Genomic DNA, 14680 nt, shown 5'->3' on the forward strand with positions numbered 1-14680 from the left:
TCTGGGGCCGACCGCTGAATGACCGCTGTCTGGCAGCGAGTCAAATGCAGCTATGGCGCTCACCCCATTCAGTTTGGCTGAATAGATGCCCCCTTTTTCTTTATAACACCCCCTTTCTATCTCCATCTGCCAGCCTTGTATAATCAGCCTGCACTCAACCATACCACTAACTGCTGTGACTGTGAACTAGCTGATTCTAATTTGGCCTCTTTTCCTCTGCCTCCTCTGCTTTTAGGGGAGAGGGCTGAATATGGAACAACAAGGTAAGATGTTCAGTGACAAGAAGGTGAATGAAGTAGGAGCTGATGTGTAAAATCCTTCTTGTGTCTCTGACTTTAGCTAAAATGAGACCAAAGTGTGGAAATAAAGGGATTCTTAAGATTTTTAAGTCTTGTTAAACATCCTCGTAGTTGTTTTATTTGTAAAAAATAAAAAAAACACCTTCTACTTGACTGAGCAAGTTTAATGACACAAAAATGATGAATTATTAAAATAGTTTACAATGATCTAAATAATTATCTTTGCTTATTTAACCATTATTTTACCAGGAAGTTGGTTGAAATAAAGTCTCTTTTCCAAGGGAGATCTGACCAAGAGGCATGCCAGTGTACATTGTACAAAACTATAAATGCAATGTGGTTGTAGTTTTAATTTATGATACATGTTATAAAGCCACTTAATATTTTATTTACTTTATGAAATAATTCTTCAGTGTCTTGCATAAGTACTCATACCCTTTGAGCTTACGTCTTATATTTTGTCATATGAAATATAAAATATGGGGGTGAATTCATCATGCTGTGGAAATCATTTTCTTCACCAGTGCCAGAGAGACTGGTCAGATATTAGTTGGAGGGAAACCTGTTGGACTGGGGCAGAGATTCACCTTCCAGCAGGACAACTGTTCTAAGCATTCCCCCGGAGCTATGATGCAATTGTTTAGATCAAAGCAAATTGATGTGATAACGGCCCAGTCAAAGTTCAGATGTAAACTAAAATGAGAATTTGTGTCAGGAGTTGAAAATTGATGTGCACACAGACTCTCCATGCAATCTGACTGAGCTCAAACTACTTTACAAAGAGATTAAGCAACATTGATGTTTATACTAGTAGAAAGAAACATGAAAAGACTTGCAGATGTAAATGCAGTGAAAGCTTGCAATATGAAGTCTAAATGCATGGCACACATTTTAGATATTTATCTTTACATACAATTGAAAACGACATATTTATTTTTCACTTCACAGTGACAGTGATAGTGATCGCAGTGATATCACTTCACAGTCTATCAGATAAACCCCCCCAAAGTATGTTGACATCTGTTGGTGCAATGTGACGGGTTCTAGTAACATGAGCGCTCTTTCAATCCACTGTATCATCTAAATAGTCTATATTAGTAAAACCAGCTGATATTTCAGGTATGCTTCTTTATGATGATTCACATCTAATTATATTCATTTTAAATGTCAAATTTCTGCTTTAACTCATTTGGATGCATTTAAACATCTGATATGAAAAATGTTTTTGAAAATATGTTGGTATTTTTACATGCATGATGTATTTTTATTATTATTATTATCATTCAACGCTATAATCCCTACCATCTCCCCAGGCCCCCCACTCTTCCCCCTAAACCCCAGAGAATGCGGAAGTGTAGACCTCGTTCCATTTTTAACCGTAAGCTGTTTAACGGCAATATGGAGGCCTTCATTCAGGTATCAGCCCATCTGTGCCCTTTGTTTCTCCATGAGCTCAGCTGTCCCACTGGCTGCCCTTTGGTGGTAGTAGTGGTAGGAAGGAGGGAATCTTTTTGCTTGTGACCACTCTTTTATTCAAACGTTTTGCTCATGCACTTTCCTCTTGCTCAATGCATTGTCTTTGGTCTTAGAGCAGTTAAAAATGTGATGTGGAGACGCGTTGTTTTATATTCTTAGTCTTGTGAGCCTCCAGCTAGCAGACACTGAATTAATTTGGCTTTATGCGGGCCAGTTGGCTACGCTAATAAACACATGGGCATATTTTCTTGGCGGCTTCAGCAGCGTCCCACAACAACAGCATCAATATGAAATCATTGCTTAATCAACTACTAAATTTATCAAAAACACATTTCAACCACAGATATGCTGGTTCTTTCTTAGCACAAAGTAAATATGCAAAGTTCAAACATAATAGCAAATATTTATGAAGAATTGTCGTAATTACTTAGATATTTTTAGAAGGGTAACAATAAAACCCTTATAACCTTATTACTCAACCCTTATTGAGTCATTAAATAGACAAAATTTGAATCCACATGTCTTTCTAACAGGCATGTATCCAAAACCAATGCAGGGTTTCTACTTATTCTTGAAGTGTCTGAAATTTTATGGTGTAATTTTTAAAATCTGGACAAGTATGGAAAGTAAAAATTGGGTTTAAAGAAAGCTACACATTCCAGACATAGTATTTTATCGTTTTATATAAAACATAAGATTTTTACGAGATACAAATCAGAATTTTAAGAAAACCAGGGTATTATTATATTGATTTATATTCAGTTGACTTTTATATTTGACTTGCCACAATATAAGTTGAATTGGGTTCTGCTTGGATGTGAAAAACAAAGCATTGAAATTTCTTTATGTGGTGAAAGGACTTCTCACTAGTTGCAATTTATAGATTATCTTTGTTTCAATTTAGCATATTGTAGTGTAGAATTTTAGATTCAAAATGCATTTTTACTGCCCCTAATTGGTCCAGATGTCCAAAAAGCAACACAATAATCCTTTGTCAGTTTCACTGCTGTGTATCCTGATTGGTGGAAATAAATCCATCAATCAGGATTTATTGGCGTTTTGTTGCCAGATGACCTGCCAAAATGTATTTCTAGAAAATTAGCCTGAATAAGTGTACAAATTTGTAAGAGCCCTGCCAATGCTCTGCGACGGCAACTTCCCCTTTCTCACCCTCCTCCCTCAGGCCCCGTCCTCCTGTCTCTCACCCCACAAGGCACAAGGCTTTGGCTGCTCTCTCATGCCAGGCCTCTGTTAAGATCTGTCTCTTTCTAATCTTTGTGGTTGTTGTTCCTTCTCCTGCTCTGTCTCTCCGTGCCTTACTGCTCTCTGCCCAGGGGAAGAAGAAATGTCCGTGCCAGGAGTCAGGTACTTTGTTTTTAAGCGGGATGGGATCGTCACTGTGGGTTTTGTTTGCTTGCTGACATTTCTCTGCATTCTTTTCCTGTTCTTGTAAAAATGCTCTTTTATTTTAAAATGCTGTATATTGGTACATATTCTTGTTCAGATATATTCTGTGATGTGTATATTTGACACACTTACCATAAGTTATTTAATTTTATATTAATTTAGCTGTTAATGATTATAATATCCTACAAATATCATAAATTAATAAAACTTTTTACCGTTCCTCCATATTAATTTTTCACCTGTTACTGTTGCTTGATTACCTCCAGTCACTCTGATGTATTTCTTCATGTAGGATTCAGGGCAGCCTATACCAGTGGTGGTTGAGAGCTGCATTCGATACATCAATCTGTACGGTAAGTTTCAAGTTCTCTCCATCATAAAGAGATTAAAGTCCAGTTTCTGCAAATGCTATAGCTTAATTTTCCATCTTTGTTTTTTTTGCGTTTTATAAAATAGATGTGCATTCGCTTGAAGTGTTTTCACTATGTCACCCCCACCCAAATATATTATGAGCACAAAGGCGTTTAAGCTTTACCTGAGTAGGTCATTTGACTGAGGTGGATACAATGAGTTATGTTTTCATTTATCATAAAAACATCATAAAATATTTTGGGGGGAAAAATTAAAATTGATTGCTTGTTTTTTGACTAAGTCTGTTCAAGCTAAAATTCTGCATGTCTCTTAAAATACATCATTTTCTTTTGCACGTTTAATTAGTGTTATATTTGTCCACATTTATTTGTAATTTAACAATACATGTGCTATTTTTAAGTAGCATGGATATTAATACCTCCCTCTTTTCACCGTAACGGTTTTATCCATCCACAGGTCTGCAGCAACAAGGCATATTTCGGGTTCCAGGATCTCAGGTCGAAGTCAATGACATTAAGAATGCATTTGAAAGAGGTTAGTCCCCAAGTTGCCTCCATATCCCCCCTTGATCAATTTTAAATTGCGTTTTGCCCACCTGAAAAGCCACTGTAACTCTCACAGGACTCTAAAGTGCAATTAAGAGGGCTGCAAGTCGCTTGTAGCGCTGTAATGGACATGTAAACCACCTAATGCATAAAACATAGCATCCTGAAATAATAATAAATGAGTAAGAATAATTGCATTATGGTGCTCTAATTTCAAGTACATGTAAGATTGCATCTGAGCCCTATTGGATGAAAGTGGCTCCAATGAATGGGCAATTGGAGGATTAAGAGTTTGGTTCATCTGCAGGAGAAGATCCACTAGTGGACGATCAGACGGATCATGACATCAACTCTGTGGCAGGCGTCCTCAAGCTCTACTTCCGAGGGCTGGAAAACCCGCTTTTCCCCAAAGAACGTTTCCTCGACTTCATCTCCACTACCAGTTAGTCACATTACAGGAGAAACGATCTGAAATATCCAGTTGGTCATTAAGATTGCTTCATATGCTGTCTGTTTATTTATCTATTTTCCCCAGAACTTGATTCTGGTGGTGAAAGAGCTCATCATCTCCAGCAGATAATTGTGACCCTACAGCGGCCTGTGATCATTGTCATGAGATACCTGTTTGCTTTTCTCAATCAGTAAGTTCCTTCACAGCAACAGCTAAAATAAGCGTTATTGTTACCGTTTTACTAAATGCTGCCCTCTCTTCAAGTCTTTCCCAATACAGTGACGAGAACATGATGGACCCCTATAACCTGGCTATCTGCTTTGGCCCCACGCTGATGCCCATACCGGACGACCAGGATCCCGTGGCTTGCCAAGCACACGTTAATGAGGTCATCAAGACGATCATTATCCACCACGAGGCCATCTTTCCGAGCCAGCGGGAGTTGGAAGGACCGGTGTATGAAAAATGCATGGCAGGAGGTGAAGAGTACTGGTAGGTGCACAGAAATTGAGCATCTTAAAGCCCAAACATGTGCAACAGGTAAAACATTAGATTGTCAAGAATACCAGATCTAATTCTTTAAAAATTGTTTAAAAAGTGCAGACACATAAACAATGTTGTCAAAAACAAACAAGATGTGAATTTAAATTTGATCTTAATTTAAAGACAGAAAAAGTATCATTTGGCTGTTGTAGAACACAGTTATGTGTCAGACAAATTTGTTGAATTTACATCTCAGTTTACCTGCAAATGTAGCTTAAATCTGCAGATCAGATTTCACTGTAGATCACTGTAGTTCATACTAAAGGATCTGCTTGAGATCTAAATATTTTTTTCTGATTCTTTGCATTTCTTTGTGTAGTGAAAGCCCTCACAGTGAGCCAGGAGCTCTTGATGAGATCGACAACGGGACCGGGCCAAACACAAGTGATGAAGGTCAGATACGGGCGCAATCGATGCACAGTCAAGATCCCAGCAGTGGCATTTCCAGCTTGCAGCGAAAATAATGAGATTTGTTTTATATATAGAACTCTTTCATGTGTTGACTCCTGCAGAGTTTGAGCCAATTGAGGCCATTGCCAAGTTTGACTATGTGGGGCGAAGTTCGAGGGAGCTGTCCTTTAAGAAGGGAGCGTCTCTGCTGCTGTACATGAGAGCGTCTGAGGATTGGTGGGAGGGCCGGCACAACGGTGTGGATGGGCTGATCCCTCATCAATACATTGTAGTGCAAGACATGTAAGCTTGACTTATTGGTGTTATGATGTAAAAGGATGAGCTGAAAAAAAATGACAACATTCAGGTGCATCTAAATAAATGATTATCATGTAAAAATCTGTAACACATTTTATAAATGAAAAAGTTATTATTTTTCAAGTATTTTTTTTATTTTTATAATTTAGCCCACAGCTAAAGAAAATCCACAAAATATTGCATAAGATGTATATTCTTATTCAATATATTTATCTTATTTATTTATTTTGTGAATGAATACATTGCATTCTACATTGCCTACTCTTAGTATGTGAGCATGCACATCTGCTGAATTGTTAATAAGACCCTGGGTGTTTTAATAGCAGCCTTTTGTGCGTATGCATTGCTTGCTCTGGTGTCTCTCATCTTGCTGTTGAAAATACCCTACAGAGGTTTAATTCAGTGAAGCACCTTGATAACATGGACATAAAATCAGGCTGTGTGGACAAGTAAAAGGTTTGGATTGGATTCATTTATTGAGATGGACATGCACAAATCAACATCTGTGGCAGTTTTATTTGGGAAGTGAAGTTTTGTTGTTAGGAGATTCATGTTTGCAAACTTTTGTTTGATAGAGAAGTCTTGCATAAGAACCATGTCTGTCTCTCTGCATTTCTTACTGCTTTTCCAATTTTAGTTACAAAAGAAAATCAGCAGGAAGAATTTATAATTTGACAAGCCAGTGTTCAAATAGGGTTTCTTTCACTTCCAGCCTTTTTATCCTTGGAAACCAAAGCTTTATCTTCCAGCATGTAACTTGATCAAAGCTATATTATTGAGCAAATTGAATTAGGTTGTGTACATGATCAGTTCATTTGCATTGTGGAAACATAGACTCACTTTGAAGAGTAAATGCTTATGTTCGATTATTATGAGTTGTCTAGGTGTTTCAAGACTCAGTAGTCCTTTAAAATTTAATAAGCAATGTGGAAAACTTCACTAAAACAGAACATAATCACAAAGATTTATTACTCATTTCACAGGGATGATGCTTTCTCAGACAGCATTCAGAGGACAGAAAGTGAGACCAGCAGTGGATCTCACTATGATGACAGGACGTCATCAAGAATTGAGCGTCAGTCTCCCTGTGACCAGGCTGCCGAGAACCGATTTGGTCCTGCATTAGGAAGGTGAGGTTTATTAGAATAGGTGCCTCCACTTTCTGGAATAGTCTGAAATTTGATTTCAGTATTTTCAGGATCTTTGTGAAAGTCTGGAATTTTTATATGAAAGATGTATGGGAACTCCTAGTAAAATACCATGAACAAATAATATATGATGACAGGTGAAAAAAATTACATTCCTTGTAACACAAAGAAGTTAATTTCTTTCCTTACAATCCCATTGTTTCAGGGTAAGAGTGCGATCAGACGGAGCCGCAGTTCCCCGCCACAGGAACAATGGTGCTGACAGCCTCAGCCCCACCAGGGCTGCTGACCAGCCGCCCAGGGTAATGCCGCGCCCCTGCAGCCCGCACAAGATAGCCATGAGCAGGGCCCATGCCGACAGCCCGGAGAAGCGCCGCCTCACCACGTTCGGCAGCTCAGGCTCCATCAACCACCCCGACAGGAAAGCATTTGTTGAGAGTCACTCTCAACGATCATCACCGAGCACGACACGGCACGTCAGTTTAGGGGACCATAAAGCTCTGGAGGCCGAGGCGCTCGCGGAGGTGAGGGCTGCAACGAGTTATCGAAGTGCAGTTGAGTCAACTCACATTTTTTTGTTGTTGTTGTGTTAATTGTATTGTACATGTAATAGAGGCTTCTGAGAAATGCTTAATTGGATAATGCAAGTTGTAAGAAATCTCACGTAAAGCTGTTTTTTCATGTGAAATTAAATGTTAAGCCACTGAAAGATAATTGTTGATTAAAGATAAGTATAATGTGATAAATTATGCCCAAGGATAAACATGGATGGATGGATGGATGGATGATGCATTAGAAAATAGAGCAGTATAAAAGATACTACATCTATTGACTTACGTTGTAGAATGCAGGAGGCTATGTGCTGGTGGTTAGCCATTTTCAAAAAAACAGCCGTAGCAAATGTTTACATTTTGAATTATGGGATGTTTTTTAGAGGGAAGGTTAAGTTGCAATACATTTAGTAAATAGCATTGTATTTTTTATATAAGTTTTATCTTTACTGTTAGCTTTGAAACACACTCAAGGTATGTTTTTGATGAGGAAATGACATTATTACATGATTTAAAACTCAAAAAAGTCAATAGTGCATAACACTATGAAATAAAATTGAAATTTAGTGACTTATTTTCTGGTTCGTTGATTTTCATAAAAATAAACAGTTTTCTTCTTTTCTTTGTTAGGACATAGAGAAAACCATGAATACAGCTCTGCATGAATTGCGAGAGCTAGAGCGGCAGAATGTAGCCAAACATGCCCCCGATGTTGTCCTGGACACCCTGGAGCCCCTCAAGCACCCTGGTGCTGCCCAGGAAATGTCTGCCAGCCCCCTGCACACCATGGTGATCAGGGACCCAGATGCAGCCCAGCGACGTAGCAGCAGTAGCTCCTCCTCCGAGACCATGACCACTTTCAAACCAGCTCTGTCGTCACGCAGACCGAGCGCTCCTCTACGGCCCCCGCCGGTCAGGCCTGTGCGACCGGCTCCAGTGATCGGACCTGGCCAGGGACCTCACCGCTCCAGCAGCTCCAGCTCTTCTGGTCTGGGCAGTCCAGGCATCACCCCCACTGAAAGGGTGTTTCCTAAAGCACCCTCCCCGTCGCCGTCCACGTCCTCTTCATCCTCCGACAAACAGGGTAACATGTAGCTCCAATCTACCAGCTGTCAAGAACATTGTGGATAGTGAATGATATCAGCACGGCCCCATAGGTTGTCTTTACATCAATAACAAACGACAACACCCATTTTGTCCAAATATTTCCCCACTAATCTTGTACAAGGTACGATTGCTGCTTCTGGTTTCTGCTTACACCGCCTGGAAGCAAGTGACTGTACTGTTTAACAGTGATTATATTACACAGAAATAGGAATTAAAACTATAAAAATTACTTAATAGACTAATACAAAGCTGGAATAAAGAGATGCACTGGAGAATATTTCTGTTTACTGAGATATGAAACGTCTCGCTGAAACAATATTAGATTACAAAGATGCTGTGAGCTTGTGCTTTGTGTCTGGTTTCCTGCTCCATTACCATGAAACACTTACGGGAATACTACACCACTTACCATGTAGACATCCAGACTGTGCTGGGGGTCTTGTGTGTGAATAGTTCCTTCAGAACCACTTATGTTGATGGAGAGAGGTTAATGTTGAGAAAACCATCCCACTTTGGAACAATGTTGGAAGACAACATGACTGAAGGACAATATCCGCTGCCTCAAGCTGCAGTTCTTCTGATGAACACAGAATGCTGGTTCTGTGGGAATTAAACCTGTCGTATTTTCCTTGACAGCAGCTTCAAAGCATATAGCATTTGGAAATTATACACATTCAGATATATTTGTTACAATTTTCAAAAATCTGGGAAATGCTGCAGGTCCTGGTGAAACTCATGGCAGCACAAGGACTTGGCTGGCACCAACTAAAGCACAAATGCAACAAAATGGCTTCACACGCTGTTGTGATCCCAACTGGTGCTTTAGTTTACAGTATAGGATTCAGCAGCATCAGTACCATTCTTCCACCTCATTGTGCCATTTTTAAAAAAATATCCTGATATTTGATAAATACAGTATTTTGCAAAGGTTTTCAAACCCCCTCGTACTTTTTCAGATTTTCATGTTACAACCACATACCACAACGTTGTGTGATTATTGGTGAGATTTTTTAATTTAATTTTATTTATTTTTTTTATAAACCAACACAAAGTTAGGTTTTGTTATAAAGTGGAAGGAAAAGTATACATGTTTTTCAGAGTTGCATACAAGTAGGAGTATGAAAAGTTACATAAATTTGTTAAAGTGCACTTTGACTTCAAGCCGACTTGAAGCTAAACGGCTTTAGCTTCAATCGTTTCATCTGAGGATATATGAATGGTAAAGTTCAAGTTTTTGAGCTGATTCTAAATTGGATTTACAGCAAGACTTTGAATGGAGCATTCTATCACATGAAGATAGATTGGGTATGAACAATTGCAATGTGCCTCTCCCTGTACGTCTAGGGTTATTTTGTTGCTCTAACATGAACATCTGCACCAGGCTAAGGTCCTTGAAAACAGTCATTTTCAGAATCCTGGATTCAGGCCCTGCTGAACTTGATGTTTGATGTGTCTCTGCTTCAGCCCCCCTGATTAAAACTGATTAAATTACCACCTCGGCTTGCCGTCATGTCCTGCAGAGGATTGTTAACTACCCATTCAGTTAAGGCACATTTGCTACATCAAGAAAATATCTGAAACATGCAGAATAGTAGGACCTAACAACCAGGAATGAGAACCACTGCTTGAAGACTTTTTTTTTTTTCTTTGATTGCTTTGAATTTTGCTCCATCCTTTTTCCTATCAGTTCAAACTTGCTTTGCTGTCCCAACTGAAGAAACCATGCTACAGTATGGATGAACTGTTCACTGTGATGTGTGGTGATAATTTTACTGCATTCATACCTTTTTCATGAGGGTTGAATATTTCAGTTTTGCTCTAATGTAACCACAGGGCATACTTTCGCATGTTTCCTAGATGGTATCTGCTTCTTTTAGCTCTTTTTCAGCAATAAATTTCTTCTTCTATGGACCTCTGGGTTTAATGCTCCACTTGCTTGGATTGCAGTTTCCAGCAAAACAGTTCAAAGCTCGGGATTTGTTTTTATAACCTTGACCTAATCATTTTTATAATCTGCTGTGTTCTTCGATCTTCTTGATGCTGCTCTCTATTATATTTTAATAGAAAAATTTAGTTTGTACCAAGTTTAAATGACACACAGATGGACTATTTTGTAAATTGGTGATTCTGAAAGTCATTAGTTGCACCAGGTATTATTTGGGGGTGTCAGAGTAAAAGGAACAGAATAGAAAAATTAACACTTTTCCATGTTGGTTATTTATATCATATTCCAACTAATTGCACAAATTTGTGGTTAAAATGTGGCAAAAAATTTTTCAGGGGGTTGAAATTGCTTTTGTAATGGACATTATAGTGTTTTTTGTGTGTGTCTTTTTTTTTTAAAGAAGACAAAATTTATCATCTCATCTTTACCGCTTTATTTCATTCTTCAGCTGTCATTTTCAGAACTGTCCAGAGGGTGGCAGTATAGACCAAGTTACAATGGTGCACAAGACATGAACGTTTGCATTACATTCTAGCTTTCATGATCATTTCTGTTACAAAAAGGATCAATTAAAGTTTACTTTGATCCAATAAACAACATCCTTATCTCTTTTTACCACATTATTAACTGTGTTACCTCTAAAACAAGTAAGACACACAATTCAGTTGACTGAAGCACTAATAAACTACATGGAGCTGAGTTGTTTGTAGGTTCTGCCTCCACCCTGAAGCTGCGCTAGAAACTAGCTTGTCCAGGTTGTATTGGGTTTTTGCAGGCTGTAACTGTTGCTTTCTCTTGACGACGTGTTATCCCCTCCTCCAGAGGGTTGATCAACATCTCTTTAAAGTGTAAAAGGTACATACGATGGGATGACTTAACACCTACTGCTAAATATTGCTTGTAAATATAACATTGTATCATAGGAACAGGATATATACAGTATATATGTATTATGTGTAATGTGTAGATTTTTGTAATTCTTATCCTTGCACAGAGATTACCTGAACAATAAACTGAAAAAGTCTCAAACATTGAACAAGGCTCCTGTCTGTCTTTGTGTTCTTAAGATCATGTTAATCTTCTCTGTGAGTTATTGATTCGATAGACACATGTATTATTCCCTGATAATACAACACAATTCAAATGCTTGAAATTAAAAGGACATTTTAGTGCCACCTGCCGACCAAAATGAAAACTGAACTTGCATGCATTTTCTGCAATTTGTAGGTTTTGTGTTTATAATAATAATCAATTTATAATTATTTAAGATTTGTTGTTGTACAGCTTATTTCACATGGCTGCTGAATAAAGAGGCATTGTCAAAGTAAAATTTGTAACAAAGTTAAGTTGATTTGATCAAGTATTGAAGAATCTTAAAGTTCCTAATAATATGAAGTGTGTTTTTCAGGTCATAGCTTTTTGGACTTAAGAACCTAAAATTTAGTCACCAGGTTTGGTTATAAAGTCGTGAAGCATTGAAACTGCATGTTTTTCTCCCAAGCAAAGTAAATATACAAAAGCTTATAAATCTGCATTTGGTATTTGACACTGCAATCATTTGGCAAATACAAGAAGTATAAATTTTGACTTAAAGCTGTAGTAAGCTGATCCAGATGCCCACTAAATTGTATAATTGTGCTAAAACAGTCTATGTGAAGATCCCTGATGCTTATTTATTTGTATTTGCCTTCCAGAAGCCTGGTGTGATTAAACCAAAAACATATAAATAAAGCTATGAGTATGCCTTATGAAGTCACATGCACCTGCTATCTTGATTTTTTTTCTTCTTTAAAATAGGCCAGTAAACCCCCAGAGGATCACAAGATTAATTTTAAAAAACTGGAAATAAGACAGAAGCAAAGTTATGTCAGCTGTTTTACTTCACATTAATTTCCCCCGCACCCTAGTACAGTACCAGCACAGTTAATTTCCAGTTGTTTTTATTAAAAACATGATGCAGAACTCATTTCCTGCAGCAGATATGCAAAATCTTAACATGAATGGGAAAGTTTCAGGCTTAACTGAACAAAAATTAGGTTAAAAAGAGAAGAATTTAAGAAAAATGATTGTTTAGGTTTTGCAATTTATTGCTTCAGTTTTTGCAGGTGTGCTTCCATGCTCTTACATTTCCAAAACAGTGACCAGCACTGTTTTGGAAATGCAATGTTGCAATCCTTTCAGCAGCGAATCAACCTCTGCTCTGAGGCAGTGTGGCTATGCAAACATAATACAATGAATGCTTTATGTTTGATTTCCTCTTCAAAACTAAACCTGGCAGGTGTTTCACTTTCCATAACCTTATCAGGAGTAGTTTAAAAAGGCTTTTTGTCTGTTTCTGTTTTCTTTTTTTGTTTTTTTTGGTTTTTTTTGTCATGACCGGCCCCCAGGATCACCTTTAATTCAGTTAGGTTTCTTTATTGGGATTTAAGTGAGAATGTAACTAAATTAGCACTTGAAACCAGGCCTGAATGGCTCAGGGAAGAGGGAACAGGCTACTTGTACATTAGCAGTCGGCTGTCCGGCTATGGCCTCTTTGTTCAAAAGGTTTTTTCATTAGTGCTGTGATATGATTAGTAAGGCCAGCAGGTTTAAAGCAGATATAAGGTGGGAACCATCAATCAGTATCAGGAAACAGTATGGTACTAGAGTTATGAAGATAAACATGTATTTGATCAGTTATTCTGTGAGAATATTATATTCTGTATATTTTACATGTTATGTAAAATATATATAAAAAAATACATGTAACTTATTATTTGCATAAATATTCATATATCATGTTAAAACCACAAACAAAATAAGCTTTTCTAAAATATATTTGTGACAGAAAACACAAATTAGTTTTTAAAAATTATATCCATAAACATCTGCCTAAGAGAGGAATAATAAATATTTACTGTTGTCAAAACAAAACCATGTCTTGCTGTCAGGTGACAACTTTATATAAAGTACACATTGTCAGCGACAGTGATAGACAGTTGTGTAATCGTGTGCTTCATGTTTTTGAGCGTTTTCATGTGGCCATATGGAAAGACACCAGCTAGGCTTGGCAAATGTCTCCATCTGTTAACCACAGTTTGTACATAAATACCAGCCTCTGAATGAAAAGGTTGTTCTAGGAGACATGAGAGGGATATGAAGACACAAGCACCTGCCTGTGTCTTCATATCAACCTTTACAGAAGGATCGATAAAGGTTAAGGCCACCTGAAAAAATGCATTAATAATTTTACTTAATTACATCGTTTAGGTTCCAATTGACACAGTTTGGATGCTGTATCATACTAGTACATTTTTAAAACCATAAGCCTTGATAAGGGATAAATTGACTCAACCTTATTTACAAATCAAATATTACTGACAAAGACATACTGATGTTTATATTATGAAGAGGAAAGAAATATTTGGAGACAACTTGTGTCCACAAAGAAAATGGAGAAAGGGGGGGAGATCTGGCTGCTTCATGGCCTTAATGTCAATATATATATAAAATAAAAAAATAAAAACAATAACAAGAAGTGTTACTTTATTTTGTTGGGTATCTTCAAACAACTCAGCTCCAATACTCATTGAAAGCAGGTTTCGGGTCACGATAGATATTGAGATTAATGATCTCCTTGCACAAGATAGAACAAAAAAAAGAACACAAATTGTTTACGCAAATAATTTGTCAAGGTTGCTTGCAGACTAATAGCTCCCATTATAAACAGAATCTCTCTGTTAGTGGTAGATTAGCTCAGAGGAAACATTTGTTTGTTGCTGATGCATGTAATTTGCACATTTTCTTGCTGCTCACTTGATTGATTGGGGTCCATTAAAAGTATCAATTTACCTTTTTTCGATATGGCTTTTTCTGGCAATTTTTTTATGCAATTAACTGACAAGATCCTTATCAGAACTCAGCTTGCAGCTGTAGGATGTTGAACTGTAACATGCACTGATATAGCTTAGCCTTAGATACAGAACCATTAATATATTTGAAAGCAGGTTGCAAGTAGTTTATTAATTATATTTAGCATTTTCTCTGGTTTCCTTTAAAATCTTAAAGCATGTAAGGGTTGTTTTTTTTTCTAACAGCACAAGAGTGACAAACTGCTGAAATGTCTAATGAAGATATTTCACACCAAAT

General features: G+C 37.5%; 1 protein-coding gene across 1 annotated transcript in view; it reads left to right on the top strand.

Annotated features, from left to right (window-relative positions):
* LOC122833921 (SLIT-ROBO Rho GTPase-activating protein 3-like) overlaps nt 1–10944 on the top strand; it is a 33172-nt gene extending 22228 nt beyond the window's left edge. Inside the window, exons 10-21 of the mRNA XM_044121904.1 lie at nt 86–263; nt 1613–1715; nt 3475–3535; nt 4011–4088; nt 4407–4541; nt 4635–4740; nt 4815–5042; nt 5413–5486; nt 5606–5786; nt 6785–6931; nt 7155–7473; nt 8131–10944. Coding sequence (XP_043977839.1) covers nt 86–263; nt 1613–1715; nt 3475–3535; nt 4011–4088; nt 4407–4541; nt 4635–4740; nt 4815–5042; nt 5413–5486; nt 5606–5786; nt 6785–6931; nt 7155–7473; nt 8131–8595 — 2075 coding nt within the window. The 3' untranslated portion in view covers nt 8596–10944. The remainder of the gene's footprint in view (nt 1–85; nt 264–1612; nt 1716–3474; nt 3536–4010; nt 4089–4406; nt 4542–4634; nt 4741–4814; nt 5043–5412; nt 5487–5605; nt 5787–6784; nt 6932–7154; nt 7474–8130) is intronic.
* The last annotated feature ends 3736 nt before the right edge of the window (nt 10945–14680 follow it).

The sequence above is a fragment of the Gambusia affinis genome, linkage group LG07 (genome assembly GCF_019740435.1).
Source record: "Gambusia affinis linkage group LG07, SWU_Gaff_1.0, whole genome shotgun sequence".
In the NCBI taxonomy this organism is placed as follows: Eukaryota; Metazoa; Chordata; class Actinopteri; order Cyprinodontiformes; family Poeciliidae; genus Gambusia; species Gambusia affinis.